The sequence below is a fragment of the Cervus canadensis genome, chromosome 6 (genome assembly GCF_019320065.1).
Source record: "Cervus canadensis isolate Bull #8, Minnesota chromosome 6, ASM1932006v1, whole genome shotgun sequence".
Lineage (NCBI taxonomy): Eukaryota > Metazoa > Chordata > Mammalia > Artiodactyla > Cervidae > Cervus > Cervus canadensis.
In genome coordinates, this window is record NC_057391.1 from 34,599,827 (window position 1) to 34,624,649 (window position 24,823).

At 35.1% G+C, this 24,823-nt stretch overlaps 1 protein-coding gene across 1 annotated transcript in view; it reads left to right on the plus strand.

Annotated features, from left to right (window-relative positions):
* The window catches only part of MDGA2 (MAM domain containing glycosylphosphatidylinositol anchor 2), an 858,597-nt gene that overhangs the window by 608,298 nt on the left and 225,476 nt on the right, over window positions 1-24,823 (plus strand). Inside the window, exon 7 of the mRNA XM_043471432.1 lies at window positions 10,410-10,739. Within this exon, the coding sequence (XP_043327367.1) occupies window positions 10,410-10,739 (330 nt within the window). The remainder of the gene's footprint in view (window positions 1-10,409; window positions 10,740-24,823) is intronic.

Below are 24,823 nucleotides of genomic sequence, written 5' to 3' on the forward strand. Positions count from 1 at the left end.
GTGAAAAAGTTGGCTTAAAACTCAGCATTCAAAAAACCAAGATCATGGTTTCCAGTCCCATCACTTCATGACAAATAGATGGGAAACAATGGAAACAGAAACAGATTTTCTTTTCTTGGGCTCCAAAATCACTGCAGATGGTGACGCAGCCATGAAATTAAGACACATGGTCCTTGGAAGAAAAACTATGACAAACCTAGACAGCATATTAGAAAGCAGAGACATTACTTTGCTGACAAATGTCCATATTGTCAAAGATATGGCTTTTCCAGTAGTCCTGTATGGATGTGAGAATTGGACCATAAAGAAAACTGAGCACCAAAGAATTGCTGCTTTGACCTGTAATGTTAGAGAAGACTCCTGAGAGTCCCTTGGACTGCAAGGAGATCAAATCAGTCAATTCTAAAAGAAACCAATCCTGTATATTCATTGGAGCAACTGATGCTGATACTGAAGCTCCAATACTTTGGTCACCTCATGTGAAGAGCCAACTCGTTGGAAAAGACCCTGATGCTGAGAAAGATTGAAGACAGGAGGAGAAGGGGTGAAAGAAGATGAGATGGTTGGGTGGTATTATCGACTCAATGGACATGAGTCTGAGTAAGCTCTGGGAGATGGTGAAGGACAGGGCAGCCTGGCGTGCTGCAGTCTTTGATATTGCAAAGTGTCAGACTCAACTGAGTGACTGAAAAGCAACAATACTATGAAATTATTTATCTCTACTTATGACATTATATGGACACTTTGATAACTTTATAGCTAATATATATTTCTCCTTAAGATAGGGCTAAAATGGTAAGAATGGAAAAATACTAATGATGATAGTAATAATATTGTTTTAATCCACTTTCTTTTCTCCTCTCAAGGAAGGGCTTATATCTAAAAGCAAAATGTATGACCCCTGAAAGATTTTTTTTACTTTAATTTCTACTCAAAATACTTACCTGCAGTTATTCTGGGCAAGGACATTTAAAAGAGAATTAAAAATTCAACCATACTTTGCTTAAACAATTTGAATGACTAACTGCAGTAATTAGCTTTGAGTAAATTCACAAAGTAAATAGAGCCTTGATACTTCATAATTAAATAGAACGACCAATTTCCTTTCAGCATTTAATTCTGCATTCAAATTATCAAGGGTGCTATTTAAAACTACTTTTTGGAAATGGGTGTAATGATTTTTTTTTGGTTCTTGCATTATTAATGAGCTTTCATTCAGACTATAGATTGGCAATATTTATATAAAAGAAATGAGTATAAGAATAGCAAATAGTACATAAAAAAAAACAGAAAAAGAACTTCTTCCTCCTATCCATCTTCTAGAAGTTTTAATACATGTCATAATAACACTTTAAATACTTTTTATATCAACATAAGATATAAATAAATATATGTTATTATTTTTCCCTCAAGCAACTGAGTGAGACTGTATTTTAGCTTGTATCGATAATTGCAACTTATACAGACGCTAACACATTTCATTCCTTTTTCATGACAGTTGGATATTTCAAAATGTGCATTTCCGAGATAGGAACAAACTGATAATTCAGTTTGAAGAAGTCCTGGTGGCTTGGGAAAAGAAAGAACCACACTAGTGTTAGTGCAGATACTTTATTACATGGCTCTGAAGTGTGTTTTGCAATTCATTGTGTCATTAGACACAACTTAAACAAATCAAGATATTTACCTTTTTCCTTTGTTTTTTTTTCTAATTATAAATTTTATTTTTACAAGAGAATTGTGTCTATCATTTTGTTGTGCTTATAATGGAAATGCCTATAACAACAATGGAGTCTAATTTTAGAGTTGCTTTAATGGTTTTCATCAGATAATAGATTCTCTTACTTTATCCGATGAGATACTAGTCCTAAAAGATAAGATGTTCCACAAGTAAAGGGTTTTTATTAATATTATTAACCCCTCTAGGAATATTTCCCCTTCATGGATCACAGTCTTTTCATGGTGAAGGGGCTTGTGTAACTCAATGAAGCTATGAGCCTTGCCGTGATGGGTCATAGTGAAGAGTTCTGACAAAACGTGGTACACTGGAGAAGGAAATGGCAATGCACTCCAGTATTCTTGCCATGAGACCCCCATGAACATTATGACAGGGGTAATCCAAGTCTATATCCCAACCACTAGTGCTGAAGAAGCTGAAGTTGATGGTTCTATGAAGACCTACAGTACCTGTTATAACTAACACCAAAAAAAATAATAATAATAATAAAATTAAAAAAAGATGTCTATTTTATCATAGGAGATTGGAATGCAAAAGTAGAGACACAAGAGATACTCAAAATAACAGGCAAGTTTGGCCTTAGAATACAAAATGAAGCAGGGCAAAGGCTAACAGTTTTGTCAAGAGAACACACTGGTCATAGAAAACACCTTTTTTCATCAACCCGAGAGATGACTCTATACACGCACATCATCAAATGGTCAATACTGAAATCAGATTGATTATGCTTGCCTGGATAATCCCATGGACAGAGGAGAATGATAGGCTACAGTCCATGGTGTCGCAAGAGCCGGACACGTCTTAGCGACCAAACCGCCACCATGCTCTTTGCAGCCAAAGATGAAGTAACTCTATAGTCAGTGAAAAGAATACCTGGAGCTGACTGTGGCCCAAATCATGAGCTCCTTATTGCAAAGTTCAGGCCTAAGCTGAAGAAAGTAGAGAAAACCACTAAGCCTTCTGGGTATGACCTAAATCAAATCATTTGTGATTAAACGGTGGAGGTAATGAATAGATTCAGGGGATTAGATCTGGTAACAGAAAGCCTGAAGAACTATGGATGGAAGTTTACAACATTGTACAGGAGGCAGTAACCAAATCCCTCCCAAAGAAACGGAAATCGAAGAGGGTAAAGTGGTTGTCTTACAAATAGCTGAGGAAAGTAGAGAAACAGACAAGGGAGAAATGGAAAGATATACCCAACTGAATGCAAAGTTCTAGAGAATAGTGAGGAGAGGTAAGAAGGCTGCTTAAATGAACATGGCAAAGAAACAGAAGAAAACAATAGAATGGGAGAGACTTGAGATGTCTTCAACAAAGCGATATGAAGGGAACATTTCCTGCAATGATGGGCACAATAAAGGACAGAAATGGTAAGGAACTAACAGAAAAAGAAGAGATTAAAAAGAGGTGGCAAGAAAACACATAAGAACTGTACAAAAAGCTTTTAATGACGTAGATAACCACCACTGTGTGGTCATTCTCTTAGAGCCAGAAAAGTGTGAAGTCAAGCAGGCTTTAGGAAGCATTACTACAAACAAAGCTAGTGAGTGTGATAGACTTGGACTTTTTAAAAGCCTAAAAGATCGCTTCTGTTAAAGTTCTGCACTCAGGATGTCAGCAAATTTGGAAAACTCAGCAGTGGCCAAGGAACTGAAGAAGGTCAGTTTTCATTCCAATCCCAAAGAAGGGAAATGCCAAAGAATGTTCAAATTGCAGTACGATTGTGCTCATTTCACATGCTAGCAAGGTGATGCTCAAAATCCTTCAAGCTAGGTTTCAACAGTATGTGAACCAAGAACTTCCAGATGTATACGCTGGATTTAAAAAAAGAGCAAGCAGAGATCAAATTGCCAACATCTGTTGGATCACAGAAAAAGCAAAGCAAATTCAGGAAAACATCTACTTCTGCTTCATGAATTACACTAAAGCCTTTGACTGTGTGGATGACAGCAAACAGTGGAATATTCTTCAAAAGATGGGAATACCACTTTCCCTGCCTCCTAAGAAACCTGTGTGTTAGTCAGGAAGCAACAGCTAGAACCAGACATGGAAGAACTGACTGGTACAGATAGTTCAGAAAAGGAGTACATCAAGGCTATATATGTCACATTGTTTATTTAACTTATATGCAGAGTACATCATGTGAAAGGTCAGGCTGGAGGAATCACAAACTGGAATCACCCAGGTTGTCAGGAGAAATATCAACAACCTCAGATAAGCAAACAATACTGCTTTAATGGCAGAAAGTGGAACCTTGAAGAGCTTCTTGATGAGGGTGAAAGAGGAGAGTGAGAAAACTGGCTTGAAACTCAGCATTCAAAAAATGAAAATCATTATATCTGGTCCCGTCACTTCATAGCAAGTAGGAAGGGAAAAAGTGGAAGCTGTGACAGACTTTATTTTCTTGGGCTCCAAAATCACTGTGGATGGTGACTGCAGCCGTGAAATTAAAAGATGCTCGCTCCTTAGAAGAAAGGTATGACAAATCTAGACAGTGTATTAAAAAGCAGAGACGTCAGTTTGCTGACAAAGGTCCACATAGTCAAAGTTGTGGTTTTTCCAGTAGTCATGTACAGATGTGAAAGGTGGACAATAAAGAAGGCTGGGCACCGACGAATTGATGCTTTTGAACTGTGGTGCTGGAGAAGACTCTTGAGACGCCCTTAGACAGCATGGAGGTCAAGCCAGTCAATCCTAAAGGAAATCAACCCTGAATATTCTTTAGAAAGACTGATGGTGAAGAGTCAAATCTTTGGTCACCTGATGCAAAGAACCAACTCATTGGAAAAGACCCTGATGTTGGGAAATTGAAGGCAAAAGGAGAAGAGGGCAGCAGCAGATGAGATGGTTAGATAGTGTCACTGACTTAATAGACAGGAATTTGAGCAAACTCGGGAGATAGTGGAGAACAGAGGAGCCTGGTTAGCTGAGTCCGTGGGTGGCAAAGAGTCTGACACGACTTTACGAATGAACAAAAAGAATATTTTAATGTGCACATTAATATGTTCAAAGCTCTGTGGAAAAGCAAAAATTTTACTATCATAGTCAATCCTCAAATTTTATTTGCTCTCTTTTTGTTCTTTTTTAACGTGATTTTTATTAACCTTTTTCGAAATCATATGAACAAGCCCTTTTGCATGAAATTCCGTCTCCTTTACAAAGTAGGGATGAGTAACTGATACCGTGTTTGCAGCTGATTTTCTTGTACCGTTGTATGAATAGGACACAAAGTTAGCTATTCAGTAAGTGTGATAGAATGAGGTCTCCTGAGTTTTCTGTACATTAATACTGTTATCTCATCAAATATATTTTGTTCCCTAAACAAAACCCTTGAATCCCAGAGGATATTGAGAATTTTATTTTCTCTATCCTGTTTCCCCCTTGCATCTTAGGACATAAGACTACCAAGCAGGAACAAAGTTAACACAGACAGATCAGACTGAATGGAAACAATTGGAATCTGTAAAGTTAAGGCTATAAAGTTGACAATTAAGTCAACTTTAATCTGTTTTAATGAAAACTGTTAAATACTAACTTTAACAAGGAACCAAGGAACCAGGTTCTGGATTGGGGACACAAAGGGGGGGTTAGGCATGGGCCCAGTCCCCAGGTGTTCACAATCTCTTTAAGAAGACAGGTAGGCATTTAACTATATTAAGACAGATAATTCATGTGTGTGTGTTAGGTTGCTTCAGTCATGTCTGACTCTTTGCTACCGTATGAACTGTAGCCGGCCAGGTTCCCCTGTCCATGGGATTCTGCAGGCAAGAATACTGGAGTGGGTTGCCATACTTTCCTCTAGGGGATCTTCCCAACCCAGGGATCAAACCCACATCTTCTACATCTCCTGCATCAGCAGATGGATTCTTTACCACTAGCGCCACCTGGGAAATCCCCAAGACAGATTGTATCTACTCTCATTTACTATTGCAGATCGCTTTGGGCTTCCCTGGCGGCTCAGAGGTTAAAGCGTCTGCCTCCAGTGCCGGAGACCTGGGTTCAATCCCTGGGCTGGGAAGATCCCCTGGAGAAGGAAATGGTAATCCACTCCAGTATTCTTCCCTGGAGAATCCCATGGACCGAGGAACCTACTGGGCTACAGCCCACAGGGTCGCAAAAGTCACTCGACTTCACTTTCACTTTCTTTCTTTGCTGAGGTAATATGTTTCCAGTTCTTTATTTAGCTAGCATCGTGTGGGACTAGCAAGTACCTTTTTCACTCAAATATATTCATTATCCTTTACAGAGAATACATGAATAGAAGATCATTTTTTATTTATCTGATTACACTATTAATTATCTCTAGATCCATTCTTCTTAGCAACATTTGTCAGTGTTTCATGTTGACTAGAATCCTACTGAGATGATAATAAGTGATGTATTTAGAGGTTTTTAGCTCATTTATCTACTTGGAATGATGGTCAGTGCTCAATCTGTGTCTTACCATCCTTCTGAAACAGATTCTTAGCAGATGTTCAGAAGTTGATAACTGATGTTTCTTCTCTCCAGAGATGCTTTCTCATTAATATTTAAAACATTTTAAAAATGTTATTTAATGTTCTTTTTTTGTTCAAGTACAAATTTTAATATGTACTAATATGCATTGTATAATTCTTGGAACATATGACAAACAATTAGTGCATTTCATCATTTTAAATCTATAACTCTAGACAAGATATCCCACAGTGCCCCCATTGTCTTTATATGCATATTGTATTCCTGGAAGCCATGAGCCTAGACTTCTCCAAAGCCACTGGTCTTTAGCTCAAGGATAAACTCAAGAAGTAATCTAATTTTAAATAATTGAAGTCTGCCTTGGGACTTTAGTCATCCACAAGCAAAAATCCACTTTTCTCTCTAGGACAAGTTCAGCAGCAAGCCATACCCAGATCTTTGCAGTGGGCTTTCATTTAAACACTGGTTTCATTCTATTCAGAAAGTACCTTTGTAAATCTCAAAGTAGAGGGCTTCAGTGAGTGCAATTGGAATGTCCTGGCAAGTAATATCTGGAAAGTGAATGTGGGCCAATTGTATTCAGTTCTCACAATGTTATGAAAGGGGGCTGTGGGCTATATTGCAGTGTTTCTAAGCTGATTATCCAGAACAGAGGCTCAGCTTGATGCCAGTTCTTTTACATGCATTGCCAGACTAAACAAGTACCTTTTGAGGTTCATCCATCACAATTTATGATACATTAAGCTAAATCTAATGTTCTCTGAAGCTGGTGTTAGGGGATTTTCTATATTCAGGCTATGAAATTGCATTTGGGGAAAGGGATTTCTCCTCTCTTTCTCCATAGAGTTTCTTTAGTTCTACAGAGTCTTGTTATGTCTATTGCAGCCCTGTTATATTCTGGTACTAATCGCAGATTGATTTTAAGTATTTGAAATCTTAACTGGTAGCAGGAAATGACTTTAAATTAACATTGCATGAACTACTATAAATTGTTCACTGAAAAAGAGTGTTTAATTATAAATGAAGAAACCTGTTTCCCAGTTGATTAGCTATATTAAACACTTTATATTTTCAAAGATCTACACTATTGTTAATAAGCTATTTCTCACAATGGGTCTCAGAGGGAGTCTAATACTATCACCTCCTATTTTTATAAATGATGCACTTGACCCGTAAAAATTAGATTGCCCATACTGGACCACATAGAAATGAAAAACTGGAATGGGGTTTCAAGTTCTTAATGTACCTGTGCCTAGTTAACAGAGCTATGCTCTTAGTTTTCTGAGCACCTAAAGTAAATTACAAAATTAAGTAAATTTGTCAGATGGCTACACACATACAGACACACACACACTTTTTTTTTTTTCCTTTAGAACATTTCTGTTCTGTATGTAAAACCAGTTATTTTGTTAAGGAGTAATATAAAACAAACTCAAAGAGCTAGCTCCCCAGTCAGTTGACCCACGCTACTTATTCTGATATTCCTCACCATTTGCTCATTGCCACACTGACTTGTCCCTCTTGTCCCTCTCAGAGTCTATCATTTGAGAGACTAATATGATTGACTGTGGCCAAATAGTAGAATTGTCTGATACTGAGATCAACAAATATTTGTGGCAAGGAGTTCAGTCTTAAAGTCTACTTGGTCATATTGCTTTCTATTAAAAATATAATTGCATATCATATTTAATTTTATTTATGAATTGATTATTAAATTTATAATCTTTAATATTTTTACTTTGAATTTTAAAAGTTCTTTCTCATGAATAAAACAGTCCAGGATATATAATATAGATATTGATATCTTGGTTTTTTATCAGTGGCTTTTGAATTGTTTAGTAGTTTAAATCTTATTTGTCTGAGTTTGCAGTTCTCTCAACATCAGTATCCCTTTAATATGTCACTGTACAGAGAACAGAGCTAGAAAACAATAGCTACCTCATCAATAAATTTTAATCATTGAAACATCAGGGTTTTTTTTTTGTGGTGTTTGTATGTGATAACCAATTTAAAACTTTGGAGTGGAATTTATCCAAAATGTACCTCCATATGAACTTATTAATATGTATATAATTTTTTATCTTTGAAAATTATGTATTATCTGTTTCATCTTTTTAAATGTAGGTTTATTATTTCTCTATAGAAACAGGATAAGGAAAAGTCTTACCAAATGAAAGGAAACTTTGGTTTAAATGTTGTGAGTGCTAATGAAAGTAAATGCCCGTTGACATACTATGTTTTAGGTCTATTAAATATAAGAAAATGACATTCTGTGATCTTATAGTTTTGTTTGTGCTGTAGAACTTCAACTGTATTTGAATTATATGTGCACAGTATTTCATATCAAATGTAAGTAGCCAGATGTGGAGATTTTTTAACACATTTCCCTTTCTAGATGTAATGTAAAGTCACATGCTTCAGTTCCTTATTAAAATATATACATGTGACTCTACATAATGAATTACATAATTTCTCCTGATTCCATCCTAGAGTCATGTACTGATTAAGTTATGGTTGGAATAAATAAGGTTCATCAGTTGCATTTGGAAGATATAACAAACAGTAATATAAGAACCTGACTTAATATTTGTCTTCTGGTGATTTTGTTAAGACTGAAGCCTTGTGCATTTTCTAAACAATATTTTGGAGGATTCTCCTCTGTGGTTCAGACTTCTTTAAACTCATTAAATATTTCATATCTTTTTAGACATAAGTATCATATGTACAGGTTAGATAGATTGAACTATAAATTATGAATACACAATTTGCCATATGTAATGATCAAAGTTATGTCTGTTTTGTTCACCTCATATTATAAGGATCTTGCCAGTGCCTAGTTCTGAATATGAACCCCATAAATATTTCTTGAATAAAAAAAGACATACAAACACCTTGTGATATTCATTTATCTCTTCTTATTAAGATATAAACAAGAAAGCAGATGAAAATACTTGAGGCTGAAAATTAAAGAAAATTAAAATATCTCTTTATGATTTAAAAATTAATTAATTTCTAGTGTATTCTCAAATAGTTCCAAATCCATGGTATTTCCTGGCCTTTTTTGAACTGAGGAAAATCAAGTTAAACTCAGGAAAGTCTACCCAGGATGCAATTAGTAGGCCTCCAATATATGCAGGTCCTCTAAATTCACAACATTTTTGCCAGTGTCATCATATATTTATGTTTAATGGTAAAAGAGAATGAACACTATTTTATTCTGATAATTATGTTTCAGTGCATATGCTCCATTTCATCGTGTAGGCATGATGATGTTGGAGAGGGGCATGGATAGGGTATTGGAAAAGAGAAAAATGTGTACATAAGAGTATTATTGCAATAAACAAAACAAAAACAAGCTGTATTACAAACTGAATACCACAGGATCATTCAAAGTTCGGAACTGAAGCCCTTAAAAAAAACAACAGGTGCTCTTCTGGAAGTTTCCGGTAGTCATGATTGCTGACACAGGCTGTGAGAACAGCAGTGACCTTAGACCCGGAAGGCACTGCGGTTAGGATACAAACACAGCATGTTTCGCAAGCCATCTGCCAAGAGGTTCTTTTGGCCATCTGCATGAGATAGCCAGTAAATGGTTTCTACTGAAGACATCTATGTATGGTGGAACAGAGCTATCACAGGAATTTTTTTGAAAAAACATTTTTCTTCAATATGAAAGTGCCTCATGAATATGAAGTGATATGGACTAACTGAATTCTTACCAAACTAGTTTTGGTCAACAGAACTTTAAAATTTTCTTTATTACGAAATTTTCACAGTATTTGAATTATTTGAAAAATGGTGCCATAATAGGTATGACATAGGTAAGAAATTGGGCTTAATGATCCAGATAATTATTTTTTTTTTCTAATACCTAAATGACTTTAACATATTTCATCATTTGTTCAAAATTCAAAGGCAACAATGTTTAAATATCATATATAGATCTTAAAGCATTTTTATATTACTGGAAAATATTGTCCACTTTATAAAAATCCATTTTAGAGTCTGTAAGTAATTTAGTTATTTAGATTGTTTCTAAATTACCTGAGTTTTATTAATATGCACACTATTTGGAAATTGAAGAAACATACATACATTTTATTTTATCTTGTTTTACTTTATTTCAGACCAGAGATGACTACCTATATATAGTGAATTAATCCCTAACATTATGAAAGTAACACTAATTACTTATGGAATTTTTATGTTTTAGCATTAAAAAAAGGACGATTTTGGATCACACCAGATCCTTATCACAAAGATGACAACATCCAGATTGGGCGTGAGGTGAAAATATCTTGCCAAGTAGAAGCTGTTCCTTCTGAGGAGTTAACATTTAGTTGGTTTAAAAATGGTCGTCCATTAAGAAGTTCTGAGCGGATGGTTATTACGCAGACTGATCCGGATGTCTCCCCGGGAACGACCAACTTGGACATCATTGATTTAAAATTCACGGATTTTGGGACATACACATGTGTAGCATCTCTGAAGGGAGGTGGAATATCTGATATCAGTATTGATGTTAATATATCCAGCAGCACAGGTAAGAAGTATATTTATGATTTAAAAGATGTTCACATTGAGAACCTTTTTTTTTTAATGTTGAATATACAAAATAGTCTTCAGTCAAGCTAAGAACATTCTTATTTTCAAAGTTTCCTGAAACCAAAATCCTAACATTCTGAATGCCCAATAAATATCATGTTAAGAGAATTTGAATTTGATTAGATTTAGATTTACATGAAGTTTTGTTTAGATTTACATGAGGTTTTACAGAAATAGTGCACATAAAATTAATAGTGTGGGCTATAATAGATACAGACTTCTGGATTAGATGGTACCAGGTTTTAAATTATTAACTAGGAACTCTTTGTAAAGTCTATAATTATATTCATTGATAAAGTTAAATACCAAATGTTGAAAGAATTGGGATAATGTTCATAAAATTGAAACAAACAGAAACTATTTATTCCTAAGAATAAAATACCAAGAGATAATTTGAGTATTAAGATATAAGTTATATAAGAAATATATTTTCCACTAAGATAAAAAAGATAAACATGTTAAAATTGTAATCAGATGTGACTGTTTGTAGACCCTTATGTTAGTATCTCTTCACAATAAGAATGACTAAACATAAAAATGTATTGGAGTGAAATTTCTTCTACTAAGACCGAAAATATGTTATCAATTTTCTCTCAATCAAATGAACATCCTTAGGTGAGGAAAATTGCAGGGCTTTGGTATGGAGGACATATTAGCTTAATTCTTAGGATGTTTTGAAGCCCTGCAATTTTATGAACTGCAATGAGTATGCATTTGGAGAACTCCAGTGTAGCTTTATTTGTTTTGACAGCTTGTTACTAGATTGAGTTTTAATTTAGAATTTTCATATAATCCGAGGGTGAGTAATATGTGTTGAAAACAAAGAGCACAAATGTAGATTGCAAACATACTCTGTTTTGAAGGAATTAAAATAGTCAACGTCTTCTTTCCAGTCAGGCAGTATTTTGATTGTTGTGTGTTAACAGATGGACTTGTGATTTTGTGTCTTTTCATGATTCCAAATTGCAATACACACTGAATTTACTTTACTTCTTAAGGGATATAGTCCATACTTCAGGGTGACCAAATATGCTTGCTTTTCATCATTCTAGATCTTTTCTAAGGAATATTCCATTCTAGGGTGATGGATGGTACTTGTGTTTGGAAAGATGTTCTTTACTAGGTAACAAACAAACAAAAACCACAACAATAACTACTTTATTCAAAATTAGTGCTATCCCTAGGAGATGGACTAATTTTAGGGTATATAAGGAAATCTGTTGATATACTCAGTCATCATTCACTTATGTATTTATTCAATCAGCAAATAGTCATTGAATGCCTACATCAACATGATAGGGGACACCCGATATATGATAATTCCTATAAGAGTAACAACAATTATGAGATCTGTGGAATTTGTCCTTGTTTATGAGAGACAGTTTTCAAGTGGTCTATATTCAATCATGACCATTGCTTTGTTTGTTTGCCTAGTTTTTGCTTGTTTCTTTTTTGGAACTGGTGACACAAACTCATATGCAAAGAATCAGTGTTCTTGTCCAAACAGAGCACAGTCTATATACAATTAAATTTAGAGAGAAGAGGGAGGAGAAAATGGAGAGGAGACAGGGGCATTATATAATTATTCACCAAATGAGTCCTAACACTCATTTTTATATAACCTAATAATATTGCCTATTTGAAACTATGTATTATAAATGACCAGCATTAATTTATGAAATTTCCAAAAATTTTTCCAGGAAAATGCTAAAAGACGATCAGAGAAGTAGAAAACACTCAAAATTACCTGTTAGTAATAAAAATGTAGTTGTAATAAAGTTTTTTTAGCCATAATCATTTTGTCTGGTCACCAAAGGTGATAATACCCAAAATAAAGGAGATATATTTTTGTTTGTTTGTTTTAAACATTTTATTTTCTATTGAAGTATAGCCAATTAACAATGTTGTGGTAATTTCAGATGAATAGTGAAGGGTCTCAGTCATACATATATATGTATCAATTCTCCCCTAAAGTCCCCTCCCATCCAGGTTGGAACATAACATTGAATAATGTTCAATGTGCTATACAATAGCTCCTTGCTGGTTATCCATTTTTAATATAGCAGTGTGCAACTTCCCCAAATGACCTTCCCCAAATCCCTAACTGTCCCTTCCCCTCCCCTGGCAACCATAAGTTCGTTTTCTAAGTCTGGCTCTGTTTTGTAAGGAAGTTCATATGTATCACTTCTTTTTAGATTCCACATATAAGGGATGTCATAGGATATCTCTAAAGGAGATATGTTAAATCGTTTACCAAAACATTTCCCTTTTCTGCCCTACCCACCACAGACAGACCCAGTTGTTTGTCCCCTCACTTGAGTGGAAACTCCATGAAGTCTGGGAACTTGTCCGTATTGTTCATTGTTATGATCTCAGCCTTTGGAACATTACATGGCACTAAGAAGATAATAAATAATTATTAAATCAAAACAATAAACTAATTTGTGCGTGTAGCTTTCCCTTTAGGTTTGCTTTCCTCCTCCTATTATTACCTTCCCAAGGTAGACATTTGGTGCCTGATCATATAGTTCTGATCATATAGTTCATATAGATCATAATTCCTGATCATATAGTTCTTTACTGACTTTAAGAAAAGTCATTCTAAAGACCAATTTATACTATGATTTAATGTGCTATGACTCTCAGGGACAGGACTGGCTCCATAATTTGTCCAGTGAAAAATTGTTAAGGCGTGTCCCTTGTTCAGAACTTGATAAGAATTTCTTGATGGCAGTATCAAAGCATTAAACCAAGTGAGGAGGCCTTTCTAAACTTGGCTGCACAGGTGACATGCTTGCAGGGCAATCTGTGCAGGGAATTGTATTTTGATAGAGATCCACAGAAGATGGTGTTTAAAGGATAAGTCACTGAAGGAGATTACATATTCTGTTTTCATGCTGAAACTGGATTTGATGTTTCATTTTGCTTACAGTACAGTAGAATACCAGAGTGCAACATAAAGATCTGTAGACCAGAGATTGTGTGATTCAGTTGGTATCAATAAATATTGTATTTATCCCTGCAAAGTAGGGAAAATACTTAAAGAGTGCTTTGATATGAAATATAGAGATATTACTGGGAAATAGAGTTTGAACAAGCTATAGCATGCAGAATGCTATGATGAATGGCATCACCGACTTGATGGACATGAGTTTGGGCAAGCTCCAGGAGTAAGTGATGGACAGGGAAGCCTGGCGTGCTTCAGTCCATGGGGTTGCAAAGAGTCGGACATGACTGAGTGACTGAACTGAAATGAATTGATAGCCTGCAGGAAAATCCTGAACTATATTAATTCTATGAACCATATAGAATTCAGAAGAAATTCCCACAAATTGGGTGAGTGAAGTCAAAGAAAAGGAGACTACTGTTTAGACGTAAGTACATATGTGAGGTCATTTTGCATTTTGGATTTTGTTAATTATTGCTAGTTTAGGGAATTTATAATTGTTGTTTCTTGTTAAACTGTGTATATGGTAAATGTAAACAAATTTAGGATGAAATTTAAATTTAGAAAAATCTGAACCTTTGTTTTCCATACAGAATCTTATACATACAGAATACATTCTGTTTTCCATACAGAATCTTAGTTGTTACCGTGTTTCAAGATACATATGTGAAATTCATTAAGTTGAGAATGAGGTACCATTAAGACATTTCTGCCTAATAGATTGAAAACTGTTTCTTTAAATGACAGAACTGCATTTCTAGATCTGCTTTTGAGGACTTTAATATTGAAATATAAAACATCTCAGGAAGGTAAATCCTAGTTTACAGAATCATTAATATTTTTAAAAGACAATGATTTGACTAAAAAAAACTTTAAAGAGAGAGGCTCCGTGTGTTTCAGAGTTTGCCTCCTGCATCTGATTGAACAATGAGAATTATAATATATGTGATAATAGATTATGTCTTCTTTTTACTTTAATTCCTTATTAGAAATATTTTTTCCTCCTGGTCCTACAAACATGCAAATTGTTTTATTGTGAGTGTTTGTTGTTCTGTCACTTTAGAATTCATGTTCCTTGCAGATTCTTTTACTGTGTTACTGCTCTGTGTGGCTGGCTCTATGTCTTATGGTGACAGATAATGGGCCTTGCCCATTGGGAGCTTACAGTCTAAGTTGTCAAATTATTTAGCTGTCAGATGATTTAAAAACTAGGCACAAGATATAGTAGAATAGATACTGTACTTAAAGTTTGATTAGAGTTCTGTAGGAATTGTGAATGTTTTTGTCAACATTGACAAAATGTTGGCCCAGGAAAATTCCACAGAAAAACAATATTTGAGTTAAATCTTGATGGAAGTAGCACTGTGACAGTGGCGGTGAAGTGAGAATACATTTGGCAGAATATACAGGATGAAGGAAGTCCCAGAAATACTATGTGATTATTGCTTTTTATGTAGAATTAATATCAGCTGATACTAATATAAGCAAGTTTTATTGGTTTATTTTATTGTTATCTTTAATGAAGTATATTTTATGTGTCTAGACTACAAATATGGGCTTCCCTGGTAGCTCAGACGGTAAAGCGTCTGCCTACAAGGCGGGAGACCTGAGTTTGATCCCTGGGTCGGGAAGATCCCCTGGAGAGGGAAATGGCAACCTACTCCAGTATTCTTGCCTGGAAAATCTCATGGACTGAGGATCCTGGTAGGCTACAGTCCATGGGGTCTCAAAGAGTCGGACACGACTGAGTGACTTCACTTTCACTTTCAGACTACAAATAAGTTTTAAAAAACATTTAGTAATCGCTGGCAAGTTCTTAATTAAAAAAATGAATATACTGAAATGTTAATTGTAGCAATTAAAAATTATAAAATGAAAATCCTTCACATACTTGCTGGAAAATGCACATAAATTTTAGCCTAAAATTTTGGCAACAGTTAAAGTAATCCTCAAAATATTATCGCTTATCTGTTATACATTTATGTAAGTATAAATGTTATAGATTTTCAATTTTAAGAGGGCTTGCTGAATAACGTTCCATTGCTTCCTGTAGTATTGTTCTGCATCAAGTCCTTTGGTGCTTCTGAGCTTGCATGTGTTCCTTTGCATGACCTGAAAACTTGTAGGTTTATACTAAACTTTGAAGCCTGCATTATGCCTAGAAAATACAAACAGTGAGCCTGGTGATCTGTGGAATTCCGTGATGAGACATCTGGTGGGCAAATATGACAGAAGACTCGATACAAATTTGATGATTTTTTTTCTCCTCTGTTAAAGTAGAGGAGCATTTTAAAAAGCCGAAAATGGAGCAAGATTTAGAGGAGCTAGCAATATAAATATAGGTGCACAGAGAAGGGGACAAAATTAGTTTGAAATTTTCTCTTTGCTCCCAACTACCTGACTAGATACTATTATTATGATAGTTAAGTGTCTGTGCAAGTATTCCCATCTCTGAAATGAAAGTTCTTGATAATATAGAACTATGGTACACAACTATTAAGAATAGTTAATGAGCATGAGAGCAAAAGACAAATGATTATCTTATTGGTTTGCTTCTTTGCCCTTTTCAAGTTATAGAGGTGTAGAGACTCATGAAATTGTGCTTATTAGAACTAAAATTTTAGAGAATGACAATAGTGAGTGACAGATCACTTTTTATAAGAGGAAGTCATAAGTAAGACTAACACATGTAAGAGCTGACAATGATTTGACCAGAGGAAGCTTCCATGTAGCCAAGAAGTTATGTAATTGGTTCCTAAATTACTGGACACAGAAATCATTTTCTTCCTTGACTCTAAAACTGTGAGTTTCAACCCATGACCTCCAGATGGAGATAACTAATGGAGAACAGAGGTCAGCAATCTTTTTCTGTAGAGTCTGATAGTAAATATTTTCAGTTTTGCAGGCTACGTGGTTTCTGTTGCAACTATTCTACTCTGCTAATACCATAGGAAAGCTGCCACGGCAATAAAATGATTGGGTACTACTCTTTTCTAATGAAACCTTATTTCGAAAAACAAGTAGTGGACCACATTTTGCCCATAGGCCATAGCGTGCTAACCTCAAACCTAGACTTCTGAAGCCCTGTTCATTAAGAAAGAAAATCATAACAAAGCTGAGCTCTGTGAACTTACTATGAAATTAAGTTAAATCTATGTATAATTTATTTGTGTATATAAGCAGTAATATATTTTCTAATGATTGAGGCAAAAATCTTGGTTATTCCTTATTTCTCATGTCTGTGTAGGCAGTTGACCCTTGAACAACATGGAGGCTAAGGATGCTGACTTCTGAGCTGTGGGAAAACAGAGTATAATGTTGTAGTAGGGTCCTCCATATTTGAGGTTCCTTCATATCTGAGGTTCCATATCCTCAGATTTAACCAACCCATGATCATGTAGTGCTATAGTGCTTGTCTATTGATAATCCATGCAGTTTGAGTCCATATGGTTCAAGGTCAACTATATTTTATTGGTTCCTTGTTAAATGAATCATTCTTTGCTAGGCTGCCCAGTTTTCAAGGGTTCCTGAGATTACTTTGCAATTGCTCGTCTCATTCCTAGCATGCAAGATTTTCTGCTGCTGCCTCCATTCTGTTTGTGAAATCCTTCACCTCTTTTTTTTTTCAATCAATTTCTATATGTTTAATTTTGAATGGCTGAGGAAAGAATAAAAAACAAACAAACAAACTTTAAAACAATCAAACATACTCTGAACTTTATAGCTTCTCCTGCTTATGGAGACATCTGAATGGATGATTGGCTGCTTTTCACATTGACTTTAGGCAAAGTTTCATACAGATTGTATTTACTCTTTAGGTGTTGAAAATCCCTCTCTTTCAGTTGAGTCTTATGTTGATTGTAAGGGCTATTATATCTCTCCTTGATAAGGGCCAAAAAGAAGGTGAGTATTTTGATCAGGGTGTCAATAAAGGGTCCCCCTAAAAACATTGAATTATCTCTTCTATATCCTTCCCCACTTTCTTTTCATATGCATTGAAAATGCCTGTTCACAGCACTGGGACTGGAACTAAGCGTGGCTAGCAATTATCTTTACTGTGGTTCTCAGACCCTCAAATTCCTATAGTGCTTAATGAATTTACCAGAGGAAAAAATGAACTGTGAAATACTACTTTTATTGACCATGTACACAGAACATTCCCTAGGAAATATTCGTCTGTGGCATGCTCATAGAGATACCTAATTCCATTCATTTGTGGAATTAATATCAACCTACATGGCAGGCACGGTTATAAAACTCATATTTAGGTATATAAAAGTTTACCAAGAAGAAGATTTTATGCTTAATGTTGCCTATCAGAAAATAGGTTTTACTCTGTCCATTAAATGTGTTTTATATAAAATTCATTTAATAATTTAGAATTATTTATTCTGCTCATGTTATTAGTCTTGCATTGTTCTGTGGCTGGTGAAGATTTGCTATGTAAGAGACATATGAACACAACAGTCTGGGAGTGTTGGGAGTAGTTAGGGTAATTTTCTGGACTCTGTGTTTGAATGAGCAGTACAATTTTTATTCAGATTATATGTTTAAAATAAAAGAAAAACAGCAGTTTTCTAAAAATGGTGTGAAGTGACATTGCTCAGTCATGTCTGACTCTTTGTGACCCCATGAACTGTAGCCTACCAGGCTCCTCCGTCCATGGGATTTTCCAGGTGAGAATACTGGAATGGGTTGCCATTTCCTTTTCCAACTCCAATCCCCAACCCAGGGATTGAATCCAGGTCTCCTGCATTGTAGGCAGATGCTTTACTGTCTGAGCTGCCAGGGAAGTCCAAAAATGGTGTACTCACACTAAATTAAGTTTGAGAAAATGTCAGTTGTCCACATGAGCTATTATTTTTGTATTATTATTGATACTATCATTTAGCTTCAGGTAGCATTGATAAAGACTCTTTGGAGCTAAAGTCCAGTTCCCTATTGATATCAGCCATTCAAACAGTCAAAGAAAAAATTCATGCTTGGATATTTTTAGAGTAAAGATACCTCCAGAAGGCTTAGCAAATGCCACATTAAAATATGCTGAATGACCTTGGAGAGAAATTGCTAAAACTGCACAAAATAAAGGTGGAAAAATGTGTTAAATCAATTGACAGCACTTTATAGAAACTTCCTGAAACTTCTGATTTTTTTTTTAATAAAAATAGAAAACCCATGACAAGAGATGAACACAGTATTTACAACTTAAGTTATTGGTATGTTTTCCTTTCTTTTGGTATATCTGACCTTTATTTCACAAGCCCTCAGCCTTAGATAATCTATTCTTAGTGGAGGAAGATTTAACTTTGAGAGACAAAGGTTAACTGACAATTCAAGTAGGAATAATGCCAAGTGTTCTAATATGGCAAAGGGAAATTAAATAGAGCTGTCATCCACAATTCAGGGATTAATTCATTAAATGTAGTGCATTTTCAACCCCCCAAAATATTTGTTAAACAACCACTATAGGAAAAGGGATACAGGAAGAAATAAAGATGTATAGGATCTTATTCAAGGGTTTTATACACAAAAACACAAAAATTTTTATTAATAGATAGTCTTGCATTTGCTCTATAAATTATTAGAGTGATATAGAAGAAACAGGATGAAACTATTAAGTCTATTCCACAAGAGTTACATAAAGCAGATGGTGTCTGAGCTGGATTAAGAATGGGGGTAATATGACACTAGATCTTTGAAGGAAATGAATGTAATTAGATCTCCTTCACACAGTCAAGTATGACCACAGAATTTTATCATTGTAGCAGCATGATTGGATTGGTGTTTGGAGGGCTTATTCACTGGATGAATTTGCAGTGTTCTAAAATGAGATAATTAGAGGAAGGATGCTGAAGAATTAGAAGAGCATTCAAGAAACATTTCAGAAGCTTCACACTCAATCAACTGGAGACAGAAAACTTTTCCTCTGTTTCTCCAGCAGTGCAGACTACCTTTGCAACATGGCGAGGTATTAAGTGAGTCATTTAGCAGTAATGTGAAAGAGGAGGCAGAAAATTTTTTTAGGAAGTAAATTAAGGCATTGGAGATACACATTTCTTTAACGGATGTGTCATGTGAGAGAAAATACAGAAAGCTTGTATGTATGCATGTGTGTGTGTGTGTGTGTGTGTGTGTGTGTGTGTGTGTGTGTACTTAGTCACTCAGTCATGGTCAACTCTGTGATGTCATGGACTGTAGCCCACCAGGCTCTTCTGTCCAAGGAGTTTTCCAGGCAGGGACACTGGAGTGGGTTGCCAAAAAGCTTAGCTGGTAGAAACAGCATTAGATTCACTCACAAACTATACCTGAGAAGTGAGGTAGCCTCTTTACATCTTCAGTTCCTTTTCACCACAGCTTTAGGATACTTTGAAGAAATAGAATGGAAAACAGAGAATATGATGGGGAAAAAAAAAGTCTACCTATCATAGCATGTGTGTGGTATTTGTGGGTGGTTGGGGGTGCAAATTTATTCAGCTAAAGAGTTTGATAGAAATCAAATGAGATGCTGAGGGACACTCACAACCTCGTTCCAGGGCAGTTAGGTCGGTGACCAGTGCACTCAAGTCAATTTGAGAAATGTCTGACTGACATCAGGCAGCTTAGTGTGTGTAGAGCCTGGGACTTGGGTCCAGGCCCAAATTTACTACTTAATAGCATTGTGACCTTGGGTCTGGCTAGACCCCAAAACTTCCATCGGTAGAATAAAAGGATCAGCTGGATAACTGATTTCTAAATGGTGTTCCAATGACAACTAGATATTTCTAAAAACTATCCTTGGGGGCTGCTAAACTGCAGGAGGAAGGGTAGTAACCAGTTGAGAGTTTTACCCTTTTTATTTACCTTCTAATTTCAAATAGAACAAAGTCTATCTCTCTTTTTTATATAGAAATTCTGTCTAAGATTATATTTGGACAGAGTATTCTGACTCAAGTTCCCAAACATATATGTGTGCACACAGTAGTAAGCACACATAGTTGAAAGCCATTTGCTTAGATGAGTTCTTCCATTCCTTCCAAAGTATGTTATTCTTTTCATGGTTCCAAAGTGTTAAACTTCATTTCAGCATATGGTAATCCCACATTCTGAGGGAAGGATGTTAGGTCTGAATGAGGGATTTAAGGAAAAGTCTGAGAGGATAAATTGGTTTGGGAGTAGTTGTACCCGAAGGATTGATAAGACATCCTCAAGTTTCTGGTGACCAATTAGAAAGTAGGGTTTGATAGTTGAGAGGAAGTTCAGAAGTATAACATGGACTTCACAAGCAATTTCATTATTTAGAAGTAGATCATCTTATCCAAGAAGAGAATATGAAGCAAAACAAACAAAAATAATGTCCAACAATATGGTGGAAAAAGCAGAAACCATTCAGGGGAAAAATAAAAAAAGAATAGTCAGTGGAAATCAAGGGGAAAAAATGCCTTAGTTTGTGTGAAAGACAGGAATATCCAGTGGCATCCTTTATGTACAACAGCTTTAGTGCCTTCAATATCTTTTCATCAGCATGAAGAGGCATGTGAAAGATTATATTTGTTTCAAGTAATTTAATATTGATGCATAGATTTTGATAATAGAAGCAAGCTCTAATTTTTCTTCAAGTGAAAGGATTGGAAATTGGAGGAAAGGTGGGAGAAAAGGAGAGAAAATAGGGAAGAGAATGAGAGAAAGAGAGATTTATAGACAGTAACGATTACACTAATTCTGTTTTCAGTGAGATCATTTAAATAAGTGAGAAGGAATATTTGAAACATTTTTAGTTGACCTTGCCAGGAAGTTCAAAGTTGTTTTGAGAAGCATAAATTTTGTCAATATTGATACTGCTTACTTGGAGGAGAGCATAAATGCAAAGATTGGCTGTATTAAATTAATTCTGTTTTCTATAGTAGTTGATTGAACATTAGTCATGTTTTTATAGTAGGATTTTCTAAAAAAATTGAATCTAACTAATGATGAAAATAACATCAGATTTACAACTTTCTTCCAGTTATCATCTTAAAATATTCAACAGTTTTTTTCCTCAAATTTAAGAACAAATGTTCTATCTTATGTACATGCTCATTCACTTCAGTCGTGTCCAACTCTTTGCGACCCCATGGACCATAGGCCACCAGGTTCCTCTGTCCATGGAATTTTCCAGGCGAGAATACTGGAGTGCATGGTCATGCCTCTTCCAGGGAATCTTCCTAAACCTGAGATCCAACCAGTGTCTGCTGTGTCTCCTTCTTTGCAGACAGATTCTTTTTCCGCTGATCCACAAGGGAAGCACCCGTTCTACCTTAAAACTTATAGTTTAGCAGTGGTTAATTAACTATTGTCTAATTACTGGGCCATGTGTTGAGGACTTCCTTCACTTGGCAGAATTAAACACTTTTTGAAATTCCAAGATTACAATGAGATAAGAACAAGTCAATGAGAAATAGGAATGAATGCCCAATTTATGTTTCCTACACCATTCATCCGTTTACAAATTCAAGCAATGGGGACATGGAAGCTATTTAAATTTTAAATGACTGTATAGAAATTCCTCTAATCTAGAGGGCTGAACACCATTAGTTAGTTTCATAACTTGCACTTAAAAATTTAACTACCAATACTTTATGCAAGTTAAAGAATTGTGAAAATTATATTCATTAACTGATAAAAAATAAATGTCTCCAGCAAATTTATAGTAGCAAATGGATGTAAATCAGGATATATTATTAAAGCTACAATACCAGGACTCACTCTGCATCTCTTGACTAGAAGAGAAGATAGAGGTGTGGGGAGAGTCACTACTGATAGAATTATGATAGCACTTGGGATTTTTATGTTATTTTTAAATGACACTACCAAGCTACCATTATCAATTGAAGAACAGAGAAATAAATAGAAGTATCCATAGTCTAACAGTTTGATCACTATTTTACTTTATATAATAGCAATAAATCTAGAATCCTACATCTCTGGCATTACATAGAAAATTGTTATAGTGATATAATTTGTTTGTGTTGTCTAGGTTTCATTTTACAGTTTGAAATGTCTTAAATCTAAGCTATTTCTTTCAATAACTCCAAAATAGAAGTTAGAACTACCATTAGTGCAAAGGACTTTCCCTCTAAATCAGCTTACATTTTAATGTGAAAAGGGCCTCACTAGTTTTCATAGTCTTAATTTTTCATCCTTCATTGTGAGCTATCAGTGAGGTTAGGAAAGAGATTAAATAAATTTAGTAAATCATTACAACTAGGATTTTGGTGGCACAATTTAAGGATATTTATGAACTCTGGTTATCTATTTTTAAATAAAAGCAAAAGATAATTTGGTCAGGTTCCTAGATATCTTTTTTGTAAAACAATTTAAAAATACTTCTAAATGTCTCAGTTATTGGAATTGTTTTTAAATACTGAGGACATTTATAGATTTCCTGGAATCTTTCATTTTATAGAGTGGGAAATGGGATCCCAAAGTTTAGAGGTACTTGTTCACTTCCTATGATCACATCCTAATTCAAGTTTATGATCTCAGATTCCAAATTCAGTATAAGCTTGCAGCAGCTTACATTAAATGGATATTTCCTTTACTATCTCAGGTGATTCTTATATTCAGTTATACCATTCAACAAGGGCCTTGCATGAAAGAATTACTGTAGGCAGGTATTAAAATATTCTAAGAGGAATTCAGGTAACAGTCTAGTCAGGTCATGTGTTGGATTGGCAGAGCACAACACTCTCCCCTACTCTGAGAATATCACTTCAAAGAGGGTTAGGATGTCAGGTTCTGTCTGCCTATCTCATATCCCTGTCACTAAAATGACACAAAGCCTTACCCTATTCTGACCTAGGTGTATAGATTGAGCAGTATTCTTTTCATCAAAAAAGACCACTTTCAGCATTATGCTAGGTTAAAAACCCTCTAGTGCAACTCAGCATGATGATACTTGTCTTGTCCTAGCTTCCTGAGAAGAGAGGACCCAGGGTTTGTATCTTTAAAATCCTGCCTAACCACCTCTAGGGATGTGTGCTCCTGAGTGGCATAAATTATGTGTTAAAGTCACCTGAGAGGATGCATTAAAACTTGCAGCGTGCCAGTGTAGATAACATTGTCAATGAATTTTTATTTTTAACTTTTATAGCAGCATAACAAAAACAGAATAATGCTTGAATTGTAAGCAAGAAACTTAGTGTATACACCCAATTAAAGAAGCGAAGTATTAGCATATGCTGAACCATTTCAAAATGTTGAATACAGGTCAATTCTAACTGCAAAACCTAGGCTCTTTACAAAAGATACACAGCTTCTCAATGGAGTGAGCATAGGTAATGTAATTTCAGGCTCAAGAGATAAACTATGAGAAATTTATTTTTGATAAATGACTCCATCTCAGAAAACCCAAATCATATCATATCATGTCTGCCTTCTTACCTCTTTAACTAAAGAATTAGAACCTGAGCAGTCCTGTTGACTGAAAGTCAACCTAAGCTCAGAAATGAGAATTTTAGAAAAGAGAACAAGACGATAATTTCCAGGGGAATGGAAGAACTGAGGATACCAGGTTTCTTTCAAGTACGTAAATAAATTAGGTAAATAAATCAGAGTTTCCCAAATTTTAGGGATATTCTATCAGTAATAATGATGAGATTAGAAAGATGTGAACTGAGAAGCATATGATTGCACTTTAAAAAGAGGTTCCATGCACAATATGAAATATATTGGTAATTAAAATATGCAAAGTAGAAATAATAAAATGAAAAGCAGTTCAAATGTCTGCACTCTAAAATGCATTTAGTGTGAATAACAGTGCACTATAAATGAAACATAAGTAGTCCACTTTTACCAAGACTGTCCAAATAATACTTGTAAACAGAATATATTTAGTTGACATTTAAACAGAAATATCCTTGCTTAGGAATAAAATGCAATGTAAAACTACATTAATAAAATGGTACTAAACTCTATTCATACACTTACTAGCTTAGTGAGTTATATATCCTTCCTATCAATGACGTTATATGAGTTTTTATGTGGTTCTAAAATTAGGCCCATATTTTTGTGGTAGCGTTCTATACTTCTTACAGAGTGGCAGGTTGAATCAGAAAATG